A 23,723-nucleotide genomic window follows, 5' to 3' on the forward strand; every position below is an offset into this window, starting at 1 on the left:
GGACAGCTGCTGGGCTGGGTGTCCCTCTGGGCACGTGCGGGGGCTGGGACAGGGAGGGGAGCCGCACTTGGCCGCAGCGGACTCGCAGCGCGGTGGACTGCCACCTATTAGGCCCTAGGAGAGGGAGGGAATGGAGAGGGTCTCCATCAAGGCTGGGAAGAGTTTTGAGGTTGAAGGATTAGAACACATGTCACTGATTGTGGGTAGGTTGAACATAATTCTTTCCAAGCCCAACCTTTGTAGTTACCCCCAGGAAGCCCACCGATACTTTATTTTCAGATTAACATCTGAGCTTTTCGCTTCCAATTCAAGAACCTATTTTTGGATAAGGTTTTCATGAGTGCGTGTAGTCGTGCACGCAGAGCTGGCTAGCAGAGCCGGCACGGGGTGTGGGCCGGTGAAGGGCACCGCTCTGCTGCCTGCCGGCCCGATTCAGAGGGGGTGGCCGGCAGCAGCAGCGGGGATGGAACAGGGAAACGTCCTGTCGCAGCCTTTCCTGCCCCTCTCCCCTTTTTGCTTCTTCCCATCTCTCCACCTGCTTTTCTTCTTTGTCATCTTCCTACACATTTCCTCAGAGATGCCACAGTCCAGTGAGTTATGTGGCAGTATGATGGACGAGGTCTGGAGACAAGCAGTGTGTGGAAACGGGGAAGGCCCGCCCGGCGCCGTGTCACAGCATCCCGGGGAGAGCCCAGTGTCGCAGATGGGGCGCTGACCACCGCTGGCCCCCGGGCTGGCTGCTGGGTTTCTCACCTCTCCCCTTACTGCTCTCCTGCGCCGTTTGCACGAACTAGGAGTGAGGAAGTCCCGTAGAACATTTAATAGTCTAACAGTCTTGGGAGCCCAGTGGCTCCACAGGAACATGGGACTCAGAACGGACCTTTCCGGACTCGTGAATCCCTGTTCCTCGCTCTTGTCAGACCACTAATCTTGGTGCTGTGTCAGCAGGAACCGAAGTTGGTTGAATAAAGGAGCCTCCCAAGACTCCCCCTTATGGTCTTTGTGAGGCACTAGAACAAACCTTGGTTTCTGTTCACCTTTTCGACTCCTGGCTTTTACCCACATATGTTCCCAAACTTTCTCCCTATTCATTTTTGATCAGCAGATCAGGGAGCACTAAGTTGTAGAGCTGTGATTAGGCCCTCTGGGTTTGACTTTAAAATGATGTTGCTTGCACTCAAGTCATGTCTGTGTGCTTATGCATGCATCTCTTGTTGATGGTTTGGGGCTTACATGTATCTTCTTGGCCATATTAGAAATAAAAACTTAATTTTCTATTTGGGATTATAACTCATTTTGTTTTTAATTGATCACTCTTCTCAGTCTCATGCATTTTTCTCCAGAGGGTAGACAAGCCTCACTGGGGTAAGGGTGGCCTGGTTCTGTGAGCCTCTTGTCTGGGGTCCCCCCGAGAGGACAGGCTCTGTGATCCTGAGACCACCAAGAAGTCTGACCTGCAGTTCACAGCACAAAACCCAAGTAACATGTCTTGCTATTATTCTTCTAAATTATTCATGAAGTATATAGAGCTTGCCTTTCTCTTCAGAATGCAAATATTCTTGGGAGTTGTTTTTCCTCTCCTGTTGAGGACCTCAGTAGCCTCTCTATGTGGTAACATCCAGACGTTAGTACTGGCTGTGTATTTCACCACTTACCATGTCCGTGTTGAGCTCTAACAGTTTTAAAGAATCTATGCATCTCCCGCCATCCCTAAATCCCAATCAAATGGGAATCTTCCACATTTAAAAAGTGCTAAAACGGTAGGGTGAATTAACTAATACGTTGTTAATGTTCACTGCATGCTGTCCGTGACAGCAAGAACAAATATTTTTAAGTCCCATGGCAGGAACTGATTAAAACTAGAGCATATCTGTGGCATGAAGTATTAGGTGGTCATTAAAAGTCATGTCAGAAAAATACTTAATAACATGGGGAAAGGCTAATGATTTATAAAAGGGGAAAAGCATAGGCTGGAAAACTGCCCATGTGATATGCTTCAAGTGAGGTAGAAGTGTGTATGTGTGCACACAAAGATGAAGGAATTACAAACAAGTGGAAACATGAATTTCTCAGTGGTGAGACTGTAGGTCGTTTTCTTTTTCTTTATATTTTTCTGCATTTTCCAAATTTTCCATAAAAATAAATGGTGCTTTTAAGATAAGAAGCATTCATAGGTATGGATATTGGATCTATTTGTTACCATTCTTCCATTTTAAACAATTGCTTTTGCTTCTACATCACGTAGGATCATTCAGCCTTTTAGGGAAAGTACATTCGGTCTCCAAAATTGAAAACTTTTGTTTCAGATCTTGGCTTTAGCTATCTAGGTAGCCATGTCTGTGTCAGGCCATTTTACATCGAGCGGAAATTTAGGTCTCTTTTGCCTATTCTTCTCTAACCTGGCCTGGTTGGAAAGAAGGCATTTCCACTTCTCTAAACCCAACCTGTCAGCTTTATTAGACATGTGCTTATCCCGTTACCTGCTCCAAATCCATTAAGCAGCTACTACCGAGTTGACTCCTATCCTGACAAAAAGGACAGACCCATAGCCCCCAGCTCCAGCTGGGGAAATACACTGTCGGTTGGGAGTGAGGAGCTTGCTAAGACAACTTCTCAAGTGTTTACTGGAAACAAAAGCACAGACCATGAAGCCAGCCTCAGCCTATTTTTGATGGCAGGTCCCTCTTGTCCTTCCCTGGGGCTCTGTGTGAGCCAGAAAGTGGTACAGGGCCTCTTCCAGGCATCGGTCCCTTTCAAGAGTGCAGGGTTGGGATGTGTTTGGGGTTGTTTTTAGACAGAATTATGGATTTCATGGTAATAGCAGGACATGTCGTTAATTCACAGCAGAAAACGTGGTAAGGCTGCTGGGGGGGTAGTGGGTAGGAGTAGTAGAGGATGGGGAGGGGGGCCAGCAGGAGAAAAGCAATGATGCTACAGGAGCTGTAATGTGAGGAGAAGACCACGTTCTGGATGTCAGCGTTTAGTATATGAGGAGAGTCATATATTACAGCGTAAAGGAAATTTTCACCCACGACAAGTCCACCTTCTTGATTTTTAAACATCTACCGAGCAAGGGTGACCTCAGGCACCTACATATGTGGGTCCATCTCTCCCTGTAGAAAGACAAAGTGGCCACTGGTTTTCTAGTTGAGCTTCTCAAGGGTCCTAAAGCTCCTTATATATCTATGTATCACATCCCATTCCTGTCAGAATCTCTTCTCCATGGAGCCAATCCTTCTGATAAAGGGCTCATCTCCAGAATTACTGGAAACGTGCAAATAAGTTACTTTACCAAGTCCATGATGCCCACAGTGATACTAACTTGATGGTGGAGAGTGAGCCCTGATAGAATGACACAGAGGACAAGCAAGTTTTGGTAAGGGTGGGGCGCGTGATAGGAGGTCACCTTCACCTGGGCTAGAACCACGTCGACATGACTCACCTATGGATCTCCAGAACCTGGCGCAGCACCTGGCCTGTAGAAGACCGGGGTAATAACAATACCTAACATGTACCAATGGTGTCCACACCACTAAGCCATGCTCACAATAACCCTGTGAGGCAGGTGTGATTATTACCTTCATTTTAGAAATGAAAAAAATGTTGGTGCAAGGTGGTAGTTATCACTCAAGGTCTCTTGGACAGTAAGGGGCAGAGCCAGGATTGAGGCCAGGCCGCTTGGTGCCCAGACCTGATCCAAACCCCTACACTCTGCCGCCTCCCCACTCAATGACTACTTGATAAACAGAGTGAAAAGAGGATGGCAGGATAAAGTGGCAACTCCGTAAGGCTGAGGGTGGCGGGACATGGTGAGAAGAGAGATTCCCAGGGCTGGAGGCACTGTGATGTCTGTAGTCTCACTCCCCAGTCCCGCTAGGCTCATGCTCGCCAGGTCAGAGGCTCATGTTGCCCTCATAGAGCCTGTGGGATGAGGTCTGGGAAGAGCGAGTCCTTTCCTTGTCTGCTCCCCTCCAGTTCCAGGTCAGGAAGGCCCCCAAGAGCAGGTGGCAAGTTGTTATGGGAGGAAAGGATGGAGCCGTTATCTTTGCCGTTTGAGAATATGGGCCCATTTTCCCATGGGGCTTTTCTTTTTTTTTTTCCTGCCTTGTTTACCACATCAGTGTATATTTTTACCTCTCCTGCTCGCCAGCCTCAAGGATGAAAGCCACGTTCTGAAACTGGGCAAAGGACCCAGCTCTTGCAGAAGTTCCGCCATAGACACCATTAAAATACATGGCTAAGAGTGGCTTTCCACCGCGGTGTGCTAAACTTGAAGAATGTTCTTCACACAGTATCTCTTCTCTACACTCCTAACATCTTTACTCCGACAGATTTAAAGACAGCTCTGAGGATTTACTTTCTTACAGAGGCAGCGTGAAAAACTGAAAAGTCTTTTCTCTTTTGTGTTTTTGTTTTATTGTTGGGTGGGAAGGGTGTTGTACTTGACAGTGGGAACCTTCAGTATCATGAATTAAGTCTCTTTACGGGCTGCAAATGATTCCTCTGAGCCCAGTGTGTGAGCGTGAACTGGGCAACCAGAAGATGTGGTGTCGCGGCTTTAGTACCGCAGACACAGCGTGGGAGCAGTGGAGATTCGTGGGAAACTTTTAGACCAAACCGTTTATATACTGCAGGCTTCAGCTGCTACTTTGCTTGATTCTTCCAACTTCCTACATTTCTCGCATCCTCTCCCTTCCCCTCCACGTTCTCACCAAACATTCACATGTAAGGATCATAGGTGGGGGGATAGCTCTGGGAGGAAGGTCATCAAAAAGAGATGCAAGATGAGCACAGATGATCTTTTTTTTTTTTTTTTTTTTTAGATTTGGGTATCTGTTATGCATAATTACCAGGGGCCAGGCTAGTTGTTTAGCAGTTCTGGGGATTAGGAGATAGCTCAGAGACAGAGATAAAAAGAAAATTCATAGTTTGCTTTTTAGGAAAGGAAATTGGGTCTGGCATAACTGAAATCTCTAAATGAACTGTGATCAAAGCTAGTGTTAAACTCAGCTACACTTAGAAGGCTGGACTGCCCAGCTGTCATTCATGTATCCAGTTGCAAACAGAAGGAAAAACCTATTTAAAATCAGAAAGTGCAGTTACTCTTGGAGAGCAAGGCCTTTGCAGGTGATCTCAGTTTCTGGCTCTGATGGTTTTAAATCAGACCTCAGAAAACTTTTCTCATGTGCATGAGCTTGCAGATCTTGTGATAGGGGATAAGGGTAGATTTTGTAAGGCGCTTTGGTTTGGGGACCTCAGGTGGTGTTGGTCAGAAACTGGTTGCTCAATAAAATGTAAAAAGAGGAGAAAAATAATAGTAGCACACCAAATCTAGGTGTGGTTAACATCCCATCAGCCTGACAACTCTTGGGACTAAGGCAACAGAGTTAGTAAATTGCAAGACTAGACATATTTTTTATGGGTCCTTTCAGGACTACTAACGGATACCATAAGTGTGCATCTGCCACACCACATTCTAAATGCTAAACAATTCTGTAAATCTGACGCTCCCTGCCAGACTTGATGACACAGCTATTAATATACCGTATCCCCCAGAAACAAATATGAAAGATGCAGAACAAGATTTACGGGCATGTTAATTACAGCATTATTTATAACAGTAAAAAATGGGAAGTTAAATGCCTAACACATAGGTCTGTGGTTCAATTATTGCATATCTACATTACGCAGTCATTAAGAATCACGTCTTTGAGGAACATTTGGTGACAAGAAAAATACGATATAATGAGAAATCAAAAAGGTACAAAACTGAAAACAATATGATAATATTTATTTATGGGTTTTTCCCTCTGGTCATATATATGCACATGACTGGAAAGGAGGAAAATAAAACATTAACGGTGGTTATCTCTGAGTAATGAGATACTAAGTGTTTTTTTAACCTCTGTATTTTTTTTCTGTAATTTTCCAGTTCCTTACGAACTACTTCTTCTACAATAAAATGTATTGTTTTTAAAAAGCACTTGTCAACTCTCACAAGAATATCCAGCTAAGCCAGCACTGGTCCTATATAATTGTTATTAATAAATAATATATAAAATTTCTGCCCATGTGAATAATTATAGTGAAAAAAAAATCTCTATGTCTTTGTCAGTAACCTCTAGGCCAGAGGCTTTAAACCTCATAATCTGCATTAAAATTCATCCTGTCAAAATCCCGCCTTCCACATTAAATACTATTTATGTTGTTAAGTAAAGAGAGGGAACTGGTATGTTGAGTATGTAGTCTGAGCCAAGTGTTTATGCACATGGTTTCCCTGAGCACAATTATGGATGGGGAAGGTAAAGTTCAAAAAGGTTGAATAACTTGCCCTGGTCACATGGCTATTTGGGGGTCAAAATGGACACAAAACCTCTCAGTCTGGTTTGAAAGCCTTGATTTCTTCTACCACTGCAGAGCTGATAGAAACTTTCGATGAGACACAGACTTCATTGCAGACATTTAAAAATACCTCCACAAGATACTGCACAAGTGCTTCTCATATGTGGCCAAAAAAACTAATTTTTGTTTCTTTTCATTCACATCACCCCAGTGAAGGTAGTAGGGAAACTGCCCAAAGGAGACAACACTACAGACAAAACAGAGAAAGACAAGTGAAGAGCCCACCTACTGGGAAACCTCTGAACGAACAGGCAGTGATTATGATGACTACCCTCACCTTCGGGCCGGTGAGGCAGTGGCCACCAGCGGTGACCAGCAAGTGTGGCTGGGCTCGATCTTCCACAAATATCTCACTCACCTCTGGTTACAGTTCTGCTCCTCCCTCCTACTTGGCCTGAACCCCATCTCCCAACGGTCATTTCTTCTGCTGATTACAAAGCCCACATCCTGCATTCCAGAGAGGAGTTTTTCAAAGCTAAAAACTTTCCTTTAGGAAGGACAAAAGACCTCAAAGATGATCTTCCACTTTTTTCATTTAATAATGAATGGCTTTTGATATTTCTCAAAATGAGAGCCTAGCGACTAGATATTGTGGTAGGCTTATCTTCACAAGTATCGTCAATTTAACCAACAGATGAGCTCATAATCATAACTACATCCTGCTCAGAACCTCAGTTAACAAAGTAATTCCATGTCCATTCTCTCATTTGCTTCTCACCATCAGTCTTATGGAAAGAAAGGCAGGTAACTCCATCCCCATTTCCAGACCAGGAAACTGAGGCATACTGCCATTTTGGCTGGCTTGCTGGATTTGACAGAAGGCACAGAAGGACTGATTGAGGGGAGAGAATGTGAAGGTTCTGGTTGAGAATGTGGCAGCAGTGTGTCATTGGAGGACAGGACCCTGGAAAAAAGCTCTAGGGTAAGGATGGGGCTTATGAAATATTCGAGTGGGAAGAGAAACTACTTAGGTAGAAATATTGCCTGTGGAGAGCTCTGTATGAATGGCTTCCTCCTCTCCTTTTCTACTTTCTCAGTCCTCTCCATTCTTCAGAGCCAACCCAAATCTCACAGCTCTGGGAAGCCATTCTTTTTTTTTTAAGATTTTATTTATTTATTTGATGCACACACAGAGAGAAAGAAAGAGAGAGAGCGCACAAACAGGGGGGAGGGGAAGAAGGAGATAGAGAAGCAGACTCCCAGCTGAGCAGGGAGCCCGATGTCAGGCTCAATCTCAGGACCTTGGGATCATGACCTGAGCTGAAGGCAGACGTTTAACTGACTGAGCCACCCAGGCGCCCCCCGGAAAGCCATTCTTAATTATCCACCAGGAAGAAATCATAGTAATACCACCTTAAGGTTTTCACGTGCCTTAGCTCATTACAACATCATGACACATTTCTGAGGGTGGCTTTGCTATCTGTTTTACAAACAGGAAAATGAAGCTCAGAAGGGCTCACCTGTCCCCTGCTGACACGGTTAATAAGCCTCAAAGTCCAGATTTCAAACTACATCACGTCACAGCTGCCTCACCTTCCTGTACACTTACCACATCTTGTATATCGCCCGAGTGTCCCCTCATTCCTCGACTCAGTTATAAGTTCTTTTTTTTTTTTTTAAATTTATTTGACAGAGGGAGACACAATGAGAGAGAGAGCACAAGCAGGGGAAGTGGGAGAGGGAGAAGCAGGCCTCTCTCAGAGCAGGGAGTCCGATGCGGGGCTCCATCCCAGGACCCTGGGATCATGACCTGAGCCGAAGGCAGACGCTTAACGACTGAGCCACCCAGGCACCCCTCAGTTATAAGTTCTTTGAAGGCAGACAGCAAGTCTTATGTTTCTTTGTAACCACCCCCACTGCCAGCATTTAGCAGAGGTCCATATACACAGTAGGTTCTCAATAAACGTCAGACGTTAAATATCTGTTTGGTAGGAACAGTAGTTATTAAGAGGGATTTTTTGGTACTTTGTATGTCAGGCTTTCTGCGGTATATAATTAAAACAAGAGTGAACATGAAGTGTATAATTTCTCCTAGCTCTAGCTTAATCAGGCATTCATTACTATGTCTGATTCTGTGTTATATGAAAAGAACTGCTTAGTACGCATTTTCTGTGATGAGGATAACCAAACACATACAGATTATCAGAGAGATTTTCAAAAAGACAAAAGCAAAACCATCAAACACACGGAGAGACAATGATCTGCAATGGCATAATATTTCACCTGGGACTCAGGACCTTCCAAGGCAAAGAGAGTACTTGACTAAGGTTGGGCAACTGGATACCAAGGAACACTGAGGTAGGAAGTCGGGGTGCTAACTGGGATCTTGTGTCAAGAAGATGGATGCACCACGCTACTGTTCCGGGTCAGAAACAAGAGAGGCAATGCTTTCAAGGGCTTTTCTGAGAGAAGGGGTTTGCTCTGAAACCTCTCCAGCATAACAATCATTTCATTACCATCTTCAGTGACAAGCAAACTTAATAAATATACATGCAATATACAACTTATTACCTTGTTTGGTCCCATTCCATTTGTCCTCCCAACCCATCATTAGTGTATAGCTTTGAAAATATAAAGGGCTCAAAGAAATTCACTGAGATGAGAATTTTAACAATATAGATTGGCTCAAGTACCTTGAAATTGACGTTTGGTAATCTCAGCTAATAATAGCAGTGCCTGTCTACCATATTTTATTGCCAAACCATTCACAGTAATCTTAATAAACCACTGAGAGGCAGGGCTTCTGACTTCCTTGGTGTTATAAATAAAGTGCCACATACCTGTGGGCATTCAACCAACATCAAGAAACAAGAGCAAATACCAGGTTAGCGGTACCTACATTTGTGTCCTCATGGCTGTGGCCATTGGTCTCGACCATTTCCTTGGTACCTTTTAACTGCAAAAGAAAAAACAAAAACAAATCAAAAATCCCAAATGAATAAGCAAGCAAAGCTGTTAAGTATGTATCATCCTGTTAACTCTGATTTATCTTGAGGTCACACTTTGTAAAACCTTTCGAGGAAAAAAAAAAAAACAGATGGAGCACATAATTCTAATGAGTCTTATTGAAACCAGTTTGAGACCAATATTTTATAAAACTTGATGGCTGGCAAAAAATAAATGGGTCTTGGTCATTATTTTTTAAATAATAAGATTAGAAAGCAGTTCCATAGGCATAAAATGTGTAAAATTGGTTCTTAAGAATAATAAATGATTTCATTTCCTAGTTGTATTGCTATTAATTTCAACCCTGCAGTGTTTGCAAGTTGCCACCAGCTAAATGATGTTATACAAACGATTACTCGTGAATGATGTATTTTCGGTTGTTCTAACATGCCGCAGTGCTACTCGACATGTCTTCCTTGAGAACATATTTGAATGACTGGCATTGTTTCTGGAGGCCTAAAAAAAAAAAGATGATTTTCTTCTTTTTGTAAAGGAAGAATTGGGAAGACATTTCCTTGGTCACTGAGGCATCAGAAGAAAAGCTATTTCTCATGAGATTTTTAACAGTGAACATTTGAAAACACTACTCTCTTTACTCTCTCTCAGAAGGCTTAGGAGAGATCACTTATCAGGAGATTTCTGGAAACCTTTAATTGGCATTTTATCCTCGCCCGGCTCAAAGCAGACATTTGGAAGCAGAGAGCAAGGGCAAAGGGTGAGGAGACCTTGCAGCGGCTCACCAGTATTTCTTCCCGGCTTATTAGTGCTCAGGAAGCAGCATCTTTGTCATCATCTTTTTTTATGCCGAAAATAAAGTATTCAGGGCAGGAAATAAATGCTTAAAGTTGGAAAGAAAAGAAGAAAATAAATGCAGCTGGGCGCCTGGGTGGCTCAGTCGTTAAGCGTCTGCCTTCGGCTCAGGTCATGGTCCCAGGGTCCTGGGATCGAGTCCCACATTGGGCTCCCTGCTCAGCAGGGAGCCTGCTTCTCCCTCTCCCACTCCCCCTGCTTGTGTTCCTGCTCTCGCTGTCTCTCTCTCTGTCAAATAAATAAATAAAATTAAAAAAAAAAAAAAAGAAAGAAAATAAATGCAGCTGTACTGACAATGTGTCTGATCCAGAACATTGGTTCTTTCTGGTTATTTGTACATACTAAAATGAAAGCTGCTTTTTTTTTTTTTAAGACAATGTCCAGTTCTCAGCAAGAAAGCCACACGCTCTCCATGCCAAGAAAGGGGCTTTGCCAAAGGGGGGGTAACACGAAGAAACTGAGGCTGGGGCAGCTGACTATGGACCAGAGGCTCTTTGGCTCATTTCCATATGTCTCCCACTTGAGAAACAAGAATTCTGCCCACTGGTTTTCAGGGCTCCCTCACTGATGTTTCTGCACACAACTACAATGTGTTGCACACATGAAAAGTGAACGAGCCCCACAGTGATAGCAAGACCAGCCATTATCAGAGGGCACAGAAGGACCTAAAACCCTCTCTGTGTTCCTAGCGGAAGGTTTCTGTCTTGCAGGTGTTCCTCACATTTCTCCTCACCAACCCTCTCTGCTCTGCTTCCTTGACACAGCGGGGAAGGCTTTGCTATCTTGCCACGGAAGTAAAGGATCATGTCGTGAAAGCCGGTTCCACCTATACAAGTTTAGCGACACAGACAAGCTCACTGCTCTGCTCCCTAGTAAATAGATTCCATCCTGCTACCTCACGTCATCCTGTCTGAACACTCCCGTGGGCTCTCCTCGTACTCCCGGCCCACCGGTCCTGTTCCCTCCCCTGCTCTCTTCTGCCAGAGCCACCACAAGCCACCGCTCCCTCCTGCACCTGCAGGCTGGCCGCTGCTTTGCCCTCACTGGCCTCTGCCTGTCCTCTCCTCTAGCCGCTCCTCTCCTCCAGATGGAGCGGAGGAGTGTCCTGGCTGATGATACCTGGGCTTGTGAAGAAGCTCCAGATGTCGGAGGCTGACACCTTTGGAAAAGAGGTGAAGGGCAGGAGCCAGTGGGGCCTGAAGTGACCGAAAGAAGCTGCATCCTAGCAAACAAGGAAGGCTGGAAACCTTCTGGAGAGTCTAGGGAATAAGAGTCTCCCCTGATGGGGATGGGGCAGGGCCTAATGATGGTAAGTGTCTGCCCTCATGACCTATTCTTTCTTTTAGGATTCTCATCAAATGGCATCACTCTGAATAGCAAAGTACCGGGTCTTCAGAAAAAGGTGTATCTTTTCCTCTGCATGTGTGTGCGTGTTTGCGTGCGTGTGTGTGTGTGAATGATAGCAAGGCTCTAGGCGCATGCAGTCATACTTTCCAAGAGTGCTGCTACTTGTTTAGGCCCTGTCTATGCAGGCACCGAAAAAGTGTTTACACATGTAGTTACCCTACATAAGTCCAAAGAAAGCCTCACGGGGCAATGCTCACAGAGGTATAGAGGTGCGTTTTCAAGTGTGTGTCTGTGTGCGGGTGGCTGCCTGCAAGGGGATGGAAGGAATGTGTCCGCTTTGTGCTCCCAACTGCAAGGATGACAGGGGCACCCGGCTAGGGGCTCCCGGGAAGACAGCCTGGGGGCGGCAATAGCACCCAAATGCATTTGCTTGCAGTGTGTCACTGGCCTTCTCAGACGGATGGACGTATTTTTGACGTCTTTGCTTGCAAAGAGCTATCCCATTTATTTTTTTTTTTAATTTTTTATTGTTATGTTAGTCACCATACATTACATAATTAGTTCTTGATGTAGTGTTCCACGATCCATTGTTTGCGTATAACACCCAGTGCTCCATGCAGAACGTGCCCTCTTTAATACCCATCACCAGGCTGACCCATCCCCCCACTCGCCTCCCCTCTAGAACCCTCAGTTTGTTTCTCAGAGTCCATTGTCTCTGAAAGGGGGGAAATCGGAGGGGGAGAGCTATCCCATTTAAATGAGCACAGCAGATCTAAAAACGATTCCTTCCCAGTTGTATTTTCTAGCTCTTTAATGATTTTAGTTGTTCTGGATCTTCTTCATGTTCCCCATTTTTTTTTAAGTAATGGAGATGGAGTGCGCTGTTGCACTACAGCCTGTCTGTGCACTTCCTGCTCTCTAAAAATGCAGGCCCTAACAAGAAGACTCTGGTGCTTTCTGCAAACCTCAGCATCTCTTTTTGTGACGGGGGCTTAGACCTCAAATCAAAATACAGGTATAGCTCAGAGGTATTGCGGGTTGGGTTCCAGACTGCAATAAGGCGAGTCAACTGAACTTCTGGGTTTTCCAGTGAATATAAAAGCTAAGTTTTTACTATCCTGTAGTGTGCAATAGCATCATGTTTAAAAAGACAATGTACAGAAAAGATCTGAGTCATCTGGAGAAAGGAGAAATCCACCCCTCCCCATCCCAGCAAATCGAGGAGAGGGGGGAATGGCGGGGGGTGGGGGGGAAGGAGGGAGAGCACAGAACAGCAAAGCTCAGAGCTCTGGCTGATCAGGAGCAAATTTGGACCAAATCAGCGCTACTCTTCTGGAAGTCTTTCAGTCATGCAGAGGAGGAAAGCCCAGTGAGTTGGGGGCTCCTAGCTAGCCGGCCACTGTGAATTCAGTCAGTAGTTTTCGTCCAATCGAATGTCACCCAAAATCACACAGATTCAGCCTCAGTCTACATTACTCAATCTGTCCTAATCAAATAATCACCAGTTTCATAAAGCATTTTCCTCCAAAGCTTATGAAGTATCTCCACTTTTCACTCACAAGTCACTTACTACTTCCAGGGGAAAGGAACGAAAACTGTATTTTCCTGCTCCCCAGCCACAAAAATCTAAAAACCACTTGTAAGGTGACTGAGTCACAGCTGGCTATATTCTCCTGGTGACATATTTTCAGAAATATCACTTTTGAAGTTTTTTATATGGTACAAATAACCTTCGCATAAGCCACTGTGGGTGAAAAAAAATGTAAAACAAGCTAAATTTGATTACCCCAAAAGGTTGGGGTTACTCTGTGTGATTTTTTTTTTCCCTCCTCCCAATTACCATTCATTCCATCGTTGGCAGCATGGGAAGGCCAGAAATAGGAAAGCATTTCAAGAGCTCTCCCGTGTATACACCGGGCTCAGATTTCCCTCAGATTTCCCCGTGCTGCGGAGCAATCCACCTTACGCTGTTGTAAGACAATACCTCCAAATCCACTTAGCGTCCGGCCACACTTCAGTACCAAAGAAAGCCGGGATGAAGTGTCAGATTTACAAACTTCAGAGAAAAGGTCTGTTGCTCACTGTGGTTATTAGATAAGTGCCTGATGCATGGGGATGATTTTTCTTTTTTTTTTTTTTAACGTCCCTATGAATCAGTCATTCCTATTCATTTGTCTGCCTGAGTGCTGCAGGTGATGCTAAACGCATGTTCCTCGCTGTTACACTTAAGGGGAAACTAGCTGCTTGCTTTGACATACATCCGCATCTCTGATACTTTAAAACTTTATCGAAATTCATTTGTCTTTTGGAGTAAACTTTCACACGTCGCTGGCGGGCTCGGGTGGTCCCCATCGGGGCAGGAGGGAGAAAGCTTACGAATACCATGTAGTAATGCTGCCAGAAAGGTGTGATGGGGCCCGGGTGGCCCAGACAGCAGACGGACTGCAGAAACAGCCGGGCGCCTGTCGGGCAGCAGAGGTGCATGGGCCCGGGATGGAAATGGTGCCCGAATTGGAGCTGCTGCCTCAGCTTACCTGTTCCTGGAGGACTTTAAGTAATGCCTGCGTATGTGACTGTTCTTCCTTTGCTTGTTCCAGTTCTGACTTTTTGTTGTTTAACTCCTCCTGGATGGTCAGCAATTGCTGTCAACGTAAGAACATTTGAGATAAGTAGGATGGAAGGCCAGGTGACTGTAACATTCCAATGCGTGAGAAGATTTTTGCATGTCTTAATAGCTTAATCCACACTTCAGTTAACTTTTGTGCCCCCACCCCCATCACTTAGTATAACAATATTGCAGGGTTTTTTTTTTAATATTTTATTTATTTGCTTGAGAGAGAGGGGGAGAGAGAACAGAGGGAGAGGGAGAAGCAGGCTCCCCACTGAGCAAGGAGCCTGATGCAGGACTCGATCCCAGGACTCCGGGATCATGACCTGGGCTGAAGGCAGACGCTTAACTGACTGAGCCACCCAGGCGCCCCAGTATCACAGGTTCTGACATGTTATAAGGGTGTTGGGACCCTGCTGCACAATAAAACAAGTTTGTGCTAAGGATCTGTGAAGCCACCCTCAAAATCCTTGGAATAAGAGCATATTTGTAAAAATATGTGGAATAGTGTTGATAGACAACAGGTTTTGATAGATGAAGAAATTAAATAATACAAAAAACTGGATGTGATCTGTCAGCTTGCCCAAAGTCACTTCATTTGACGTCAGACAGGAGGGCTGGCCTTCCGGCAGTAGCCCCGTAGAGCTACTTCACCAAGTGGCTGGGACTGCAAAAGATCCTTTTCCTTTCTCTGTTATGACGGTGATGTTTTATTAGATCAGCAGGACTGAAGTCCAAACTGCAATCAATATATCAGCCGAGAAAACTGCTGATATAAGCTGTCAAAACTCTAAGCTATGGCCTACACTGCTATTTTTAAGCAGGGCCACTGAAGGGATTTTTGTAAGCCTTGCCTTGAGCTTCCCTGGCCCTATCAACTCTAACTCACGTTGGGGCTTATCCCTCGTCTGCTGGAAGCACTGTGCTGCCTGGACGAGTCCTCTGCACCGGGGTTATATGCTCATATACACAGAGGCTGGGCCACGCATTCGAGAGGCTTCACAACGGGCCGCAGAAACGGCTATGTCGACTCAGAAGATTCTTAACAACAAAGGGCCAGTTTGAACAGACCGAGGAGCATCCCTTCCACTGCCGTACGTAGCTACTGCTGCGCAAATGACAGAAAGCGTTTGCGCATTCCTGCCACGGAGGTAGCGGTCTGCAGCGTCAAGCCTGCTTCTCTGGGGCCCGCCGCACAGCGGCCTGGCCGTTCTTCATACCAAGGCCCGAGTAAACCCTGGTGCTGGATTGCTGATGCTTAAACCCACCAACTGGAAGGATTAAGTTAAGTCTTTAAAACCTCGTTTTGGGGGATGCTGGGGAGTAGGCAGCACTCAGAAAAACACACTGTGCTTTCCCTCGGGCTCGCTTCTTCTGTTCCCTCCTTCGGCACTGGATATACATTTAGGAACCTACTTTGGTCCCCTCCCCCGCACCCAGCATAAACAGTGATTTCCTCGTCATTTCCTAAAAACTCTATGCCTCCGGTTTCACCACCTGCGCACGTGAGACTCCCATGTGAGGTGATACACACACCCCGCACCAGCTCCCTTAGCACCGTATGTGATTTAATTGTGCATCAATTGATTAAAGTACAGAAACCAGGGAGCCCATGTTGTCCTTTGGCACCGTGACAAGTACCTAAAATGACTGCTTCCAAAGTGTGGGGAGGGACTCTGCTCCTTTGCTCTCATTCATGACTGGCCCCCGGAACCACTCCCCGGGGGAGGGGGGGGCTGGTGCTTGGACTTCGATGACGCCCAGGGAATTTTTACATATCAGACAAGTTTCAAATCCAGTCCTTAAGCCTCCTTTAAACAGGAGCCAAACGAAGGGCAGGAAATCGTCTTCAAAGGTAGGTCACTTATGTCTGTTCACTGCAGCACTCGGGGCCGCAGGATTCAGCTACAGCTAGCGTCCAGCAGAAGGGGGTCGGCTCGGTCAGTGTCGGCATCTGTACAGCGGGACCCCATGCAGCCATGCAGCGGGGAAAACCACAAACATCTCTGCACGTGGAGGAAGCACACGGTACACTGTGCCCCCCACGGAAACGGCAGCTTACAAAAAGGTCTGAATTTGCTGAATTTTGCAACACGTTCATAGACAAGGATCTGGATACTTTGTATGGGTGAGTGGGTTTAAGGATCTTTAGGTCAGTTTTGCTGGTAATTTTCTGGTATGTCTGTTAGGAGCATATGCTGCTTGAGTAATGTTATTGCCGGCACTGAATAAATAAGAGGGGAAGTGAGAATTCTATTGGAATCTGCTATTTCATCCACACATTTACAACACCGCTTTATTCTACTGAAACACACACACACACACACACTCCTTCCCTGGAACTCATTTCTCACTGAGGTTTCTGTCCTATTCCATTCTTCCTGGGAATCACACTTTTTATTATTTTTAATTGTACTTATTTTACTTTTTATTTTTTAAAAATTTTTCTTATTTAAGTATAGTTGACACAGGATGGTATATTAGTTTCAGGTGCACAACATAGTGATGTGACAATTATATGCCTTGCTCCGTGCTCAGCACAGTAAGTGCGGTCACCATCTGTCATGATACGGTGTTGTTATGATATTCCTGACTATATTCCCTATGCTGTGCTTTTCATCTCTGTGGAATCACACTTTTTAAAATAAAATGTTTTCTCTGTCATCCCCACTTCCTTCTCCTACGTAGGCAACTACTTCCAATGGTTTCTATCTTTTTTGAGTGTGTTTTTCTAAAATATATATTGTCTTCTGAGGATGCCTTTTTTGTGATTTTGTCATATTTCTTGTTATTTATATTTTTACTAAGCACTATTTTTTAAAGACCCATCCATGTGAATATGTACATATCTAACTTGTTGCTTCCGAGGGTTGCGTAATATCCTACGGAGTACGTCCACCCAATTATACCTGATCCACTCTCCCAGAGAAAGCCACTCAGATGACCTGTAGTTCTCACCCTATCCAAGGTTGCAGTGGAACATGCTAGTGCATGTTATCTTATGGACCCGCAGGGGGGCTTCCCTGGGATCCATATCCAGTGGTGGAACCGCGGCTCCGGAGGGTGTGCCTAAGATGTCAAGTTGCCCAAGCTGCCCACCCACCGGGGTGTACAAGAGTCCCTGTGCCCCACAGCCGCACTAACACTTAGCGTTACCCACCCAGCTTTCTAATATTTGTCAGAGTTCTCATATTTGTATAATAATATAGAGATTCTTCATTAAACCTTCTTTTTGTACTTCTCTAACTCCTTGTGATTTTAAATATCGCATCATATGCTTGCTAGCTGCTGAGGTTTATTTACACTTCTTAAAAGACTATTCAAGGGTAGTGGTTCTTAAATATGAGAATCTTTTTTGAGGATTTTATTTATTTATTTTAGAAAGAGAGAGAAAGCAAGCAGGGGGAGGGACAGAGAATCTTAAGCAGACTCGCCGCTGAGCCCCACACGGGATTTGATCTCACGACTCTGAGATCATGACCTGAGCGGAAACCAAGAGTCAGATGTTTAACCTGCTGAGCCACTCATGCCCCCCAAATATGGGCAACTTTTCAAAACAATACTGATTCCTGGGCCCTCAAGAAGACCAATTAACTCAGAACATCTAGGCAATGATACCTTGAAAACAGCAACAACCACCTTAATAGATAATTCTAATGTGCAACTGGGATGGAAACCACTGCTTCCATGAATGCTCATTTAAACCTCATTCTACCCCAGCATGACTTCCACCCAGAGTGCCCTACTCACACTGTCCTCACTCACTGATGCTTTTCTCCTGGCCGGCCAGCCTGCCAGGTTCTTTTCTTCCTGCTCCATGCCTTCTCCAGGGGATCTGTTCACACCCATGGCTTCAAGGGCGCATCCCATGTGCTTATGCTTTACAAGTGTGACTTTACAGCCTCTGCCTCATTCCTGCTACCCGCTAGACCCTTAACTTTCAGTGTTTCAAGCTCTGCCTACGATCATACCTCCCTTCCCGTACCTGAGTCTGCTCCCCCGGAATCCAGAGTTAAAAGCTTGAAGTCCACCCCTTTGTAACCTCCCTGCCCATTCCTCTGCCTTTTCTCCCTCTCATCCTCACCATCATAGTTAAGGCAACCCTTTCCTCCCCTCTGGATCTGCTTGTTCCCCCGGTCATTCACCCTACGCTCATGAGAGAACCGACCATCGAAAAATTCAAGTGCTCCCGTACTTAAAAAATATTACTGGTTCAGCATTTTTCACAGAACTAGAACAATGATACTAAAATTTGTATGGAACTACAAAAGGCCCCCAAGAGCCATAGCTATCTTGAGAAAGAGGAACAAAGCTGGAGGTATCACAACCCCAGATTTTAAGACCCACTACAAAGCCATCGTAATCAAAACAGCATGGTACCAAAAATAGACACACAGATCAATGGAACAGAACAGAGAGCCCAGAAATAAACCCATGCATAAATGGTCAATTAGTCTACAACAAAGGAGGCAAGACTATACACTGGGGAAAAGACAGTGTCTTCAGTAAATGGTGTTGGGAAAACTGGACAGCTATATGCAAAAGAATGAAACTGTATCACTTTCTTCGACCATACACAAAAATAAATTCAAAGTGAATTAAAGACCTAAATGTGAGACCTGAAACCATAAAACTCCTAGAAGAAAAGGTAGGCAGGAATTTCTCTGACATCGGCCATAGCAACATTTTCCTAGATTTGTCTCCTCAGTCAAGAGAAATAAAAGCAAAAATAATCTATTGGGACTGTACCAACATAGAAAGCTTCTACACAGTGAAGAAAACCATCAACAAAACAAAAAGGCAACCTACTGGATGGGAGAAGATATTTGCAAGTGATATAGCTGATAAGGTGTTTGTATCCAAAATATATGAAGAACTTACACAATTCAACACCAAAAAATGTGGTGCGCCTGAAACTAATGGAACACTGTGTGTCAACTATACTTTAACAATAATGATTTAAATATACTTCTGGTTCCCCAACCTCTACTAGATAAAATCCAAACCAATGATCTCATCCTTCCCTGGATGTGCCGGGTCCTTTCCTGACTCTGTGCCAAGCTCACTACCCAGAATTCTGCCTGGCAGATTCCTATTCATTCTTCCACTTAAAGAATGCTTTCAGATGAGCACCACCCATATGATGACTTTATACAATAGAAAGCAGCCACATCCAATAGGGAGCCATGACTCCTCGCTAGCGCACACAGTTAGGCAGTGAAGTGGGGGCTCGATTTAATGCCCACTCGCCCATTCGGCCTGGTGCCTTTGTCTATGGCAGCACCTGCACTACCACGTGCGGCATCCTTGGGTTCTTCTGCAATAAAGACCTCCCTCCCTCAATCACCCAAGCAAAGTTAATTGTCCTAACTTCTATGCTCCCAAAGCACTTAATATGCAATACTACCTTTCATGGGTATCTCCCCAACTAGACTATATCCACCAATGGTAGGGTCAATAATTAGGGCATCCCTAACACATAGTAGGTGCTGAATGAATGAATGAGTAAAGAAAGGAATAAATGCTTGCTCTGGTTTCCCCACTTCTATGGGATTAAGCCAAGATCTAGTAGAAAAAACAAAAAAAATACACACACATAGACAAAAACCAAAACAGCTACAATAACAAAAAATACCTGAGGGTCTGTCACTGGGCAATTCATTGTTGTAGACATCAGGACACATGGGGGACACATAGGGAGACACAGGGAGACATATGGAGCTTTCAGAAAAGAATAGCAGTTCCATGGAAGACATTTTCATTCATGACTCGGGCAGTCCCAGATCTCCTCCTTAATCTAATGGGGATTATTTCTTAAAAGGCTAAGGCAATCTACTCATTGAATGTGTAATTCTGTAATTTCCTCCGTGTTCCATCAAAACAAACAAACAAAAAAAAACACCACTAGAGGAAAAATAAAATCAACACCCGCTAGACTGTTTTCCAAATTCTTCCAGATTAATGTTTTCTTTTATTTACAAAGCCTAAACTCGTGAATCTAATATTTATGTATGCAAAACAGTGGTGGTGAGTCAAAACTGCTATTCTTCATTTGACTAGATGTCCCGTAAAAACAACGAGCTAATCCGCCACTAGATAATTTAAGTCAGCCTTTCTGGTTCTTCTTCACTTGAAATGTATGAGACTGTATCATCTTCTTTCTAGTTTGAATGTTTAAGTGCTAAAATACCTCAATTACAGAAGTTCACAGGCAGCTAGAACTTAATCAGAAGAGTCTCTCGGTTAGATTGGCTGACTGCAGCATAATTTTAATTTAACACTGGAGAGTATGACATTAAACAGATGCACTATTACATTTTTTGGTGGTTACAATGGAGTGTGTTCCACTTAGACAATTATCCATATGCCAATCAAGAGCGAACACTCTGGCAGACAATAACAGGTAAATAAATGCCGTACCTGACACATCTTGGTATTTCCAGGCCACTGATTTAATAGGATCATTTATAGTGCTCTTTGGGGATGTAGACTTCAGTGTGTAATGGGTCTTTCTCTCTGACAAATTCAAAGAGCATTACAAATGTTATTTGGAGCCCCGGAATAAGTGAGGCCACATTTCCATTTCTACAGATGGGCGAATCATGGGCACACAAAGGTTAAGTCATGTATCCAAGGCCACACTGTCTGGGAGAGACCTACCACTTGCACGTCTCCATTTTCCTGCTTCAGACCATGGTTCCCACCCTGACACATGGCACACCACACTGTCAGTTGAAAATGGAAATCAGGACATGCCAAACTCGAAATCCTCCTAGCAACAACTTCTACCTGGCATTCACCGTTTCCACTTAAAAGCAAGGCTGGTGGAGACATGCTTTTGTGTATACTTCTGTGAACCCTGTGATGCATTTAACTTCGCTTTAAAAACTGCAAATCCCGTCCTTGTCTTTTTTCCTTAAATTTTATAATTTTGCTATCAAGGTGAAGTTTTGCTATAGCTAACAGATTATATAAGGTTAGATTCCCTAAAAGTCACAGACAACAGAGTAGATACTCTATATGTAAAGTATCCCAGCAACATCCCTTGATGAGCTGACACTCAGAGAACTGTGGTAATAGGAATCTCTGGCAGGACTGGTAGGCGGCTGGGGGATAGAGGTGAGGGTTAGCATAAAATTGAGAGGACCCATAGATAGCAGACTGATTTGAGGACAGCACAAGACACTCTAATAATGGCTATAACCAGTAGAGTTTCCCTAGGAGATTTTTGGGGATCAGTTTAGATATTAGGAGAATATAGGCTCAGGGGGTCCATTTTGAATCAGAATTCATTCTATTTATTAGAAACAAGCCACTGAATACTCATGCATAAAAGTCTGGAAATATTTAAACCCACAGAAAGTCATCAATTTAAATCTAAATGTGTTTTTGCTCTTTTGATTCAGTTTTAATAAATGTTATTCCATCTCCATAACTTTGCTATAAATTAGATGCCCTACTCAGTGGGATATGCCTTTGAGGCCAGTAAAGTATCTCCTAAGGAAATGAGGTCCAGGGCCTTCCAAAGGCCGTGGGGGATGTGACTGTCTCTGGATCAACTGATCCCAGCAGGTGTCTTCATACCTAGGCTACATGGCAACACCTGCGAGCCTCCAGCATCACCCTGTCTGTGCACCTGGTCTCCAGTCTGATTTCTCTATTTTAGCCTGTGGTCTGAACCCCACCTCTGGCCAGCTCTGCCAGACCCTTGTCACCTTGTCCTGCGAGCCTCCAGCATCACCCTGTCTGTGCACCTGGTCTTCAATCTGATTTCTCTATTTTAGCCTGCGGTCTGAACCCCACCTCTGGCCAGCTCTGCCAGACCCTTGTCACCTTGTCCTGCGGTAAGGAGACAGGATGCATCCATCAATCTTTTCTCCCTTGGTGAGATCCTGCTACCCAAACACAGCTTACTGCTTCCCCCCCGCCCCCAGCCCAGTACTCTCCACACCCTCCACCTCTCAATCCTGTTTTGGTTCTCACTGATTTCAGACCCACTCAGGAATGGCAGCCGTTAGTCCTGCTGAGGAAGTCACCTGTGCCTGCTTCTATCTATCACTGTGAATCCTGAGCCAATCCCTGATTGTGAGGGGAAGTTTGAGATGCAGCAAAATCAAGTGCCTATGATCATAATGGTAAGAGCAAGGCTGTGCCTGAAGGCAAACACATCTCACCGTATTCCTGACAGAAGACAGAAAGCTGGCTCAGGGGAAGGACAGTCATTTACCACCTGGTAGCAACAACTTTCACTTTTCTCCTTGGGAAAAAAAAAAGATGGAATTGAACTAGCCTGAATTTTCTTGTCACACAAGGTGGTAAGATGACTCAAGATCTATTCTAGTTTAAAATGTCACCTGCTTCCACCTGGGGATGAAACTGCGCTTCAATTTACGGCAAGGTACGAGGGTAACCAAGCCTGTGGCCCGGTTTATCAATCGTGGTGCCTCCCTCTCTGCCTCCAGCACGGTGACCCCTGGGGGAGAAACATCTCTAGGAAAGAGCTCCACCGTTCAGATGACTGATAACAGGAACACTGGATTATAGAAATGAAATTGTGCTCTGAGCCTAATATCCTATTACACCAGGCTATACATATTTAATTCCTTGGGTCTTTCCTCATAAATCAATTCCTTCAGGCCCTTAATCTCGTCAATATCTTTTCTGATATTGAATTTTAAATGCCATTCTCATTGCTAGGCAGAAAGGCAATCTCATGCTCGTGATGGGATCAGGCTTCATTTACAGCCAAGAGATGCCTGGAGTGCGGCCCTATTCCCTGACCCTGCTGTTAAGATCCTAATGTCGACCAGAGCCAAACAGCCCAAGCACAGACCTGACTGGGCTTGCCCTCTCAGAGGTCAAGACCATGAACTGGGGTCATGACTATCAGTATCCTGGGAGCCTGAGCCAGTTCTGAGAGACTGATGAGAAAGCGAGCGTTTTCAAGGGCTTGGGGGAGTTGGGTGTTCAAGGGGGTGTCTGAGACCCTGAGGCATGAGGCACCCGGGCCACCCACCCAGGGCAGTGTGCTCTGGCAAGGATTCCTTTCTCTGAATGTATGAGTAAGGGTCTGAGAGAAGGACACACACAGTGTGCCGACATCTGAGCAAGATCTCACAAGGCACGGGTGGAGGGCGGGCACAGGCTGTGGATTCTCTAGAGGAGAGGAAGTACATAACCCCAGAGATCAGGGGTGTTTCCAGGTTCCCAGGGGCTGGCCCATAATGCCGGGATTTCCCCTGCTGTAGAGAAAGGGGAAAAATCCACAGATTTGTGAGTCTTGCAAAATTTCCAAAGGGAAGGAGTGATAAATAGAAGACTTCACAAGTGACTAAGAGGCTGGGAAACACGGGGAAGCACTGAGATGCAGAACTGGGGGCCTATGTCTGCAGTCAGTGTGGGATATCAAGGGCCGAGTCCCAAGAGCTGTCCGCCTTAGGGCAGGAAATAAGCGGGGGCAACTGTTCGAAATTTAACAATAAAAAACTAAAGGATCCATTTATCCATTTATTTTCATTGTGTACCAGCAATTCTACACAAAGTCAGTGATAAAATACTCCTGACAAAAATCCTTTGTTGATCCAAAATTACTGCTGTTACTGTTAAGATC

At 44.8% G+C, this 23,723-nt stretch overlaps 1 protein-coding gene across 13 annotated transcripts in view; it reads right to left on the reverse strand.

Moving 5' to 3' along the window:
- ENOX1 (ecto-NOX disulfide-thiol exchanger 1) overlaps window positions 1-23,723 on the reverse strand; it is a 550,829-nt gene that overhangs the window by 59,175 nt on the left and 467,931 nt on the right. For all 13 annotated transcript variants that reach the window (XM_032402958.1, XM_032402955.1, XM_032402957.1 and 10 more), the window contains 2 exons: window positions 14,040-14,147; window positions 9,242-9,298 (listed from right to left, as the gene is read on the reverse strand). In XM_032402958.1, the coding sequence (XP_032258849.1) occupies window positions 9,242-9,298; window positions 14,040-14,147 (165 nt within the window). The remainder of the gene's footprint in view (window positions 1-9,241; window positions 9,299-14,039; window positions 14,148-23,723) is intronic.

This window comes from Phoca vitulina, unplaced genomic scaffold (assembly GCF_004348235.1).
Source record: "Phoca vitulina isolate PV1807 unplaced genomic scaffold, GSC_HSeal_1.0 scaffold5, whole genome shotgun sequence".
Lineage (NCBI taxonomy): Eukaryota > Metazoa > Chordata > Mammalia > Carnivora > Phocidae > Phoca > Phoca vitulina.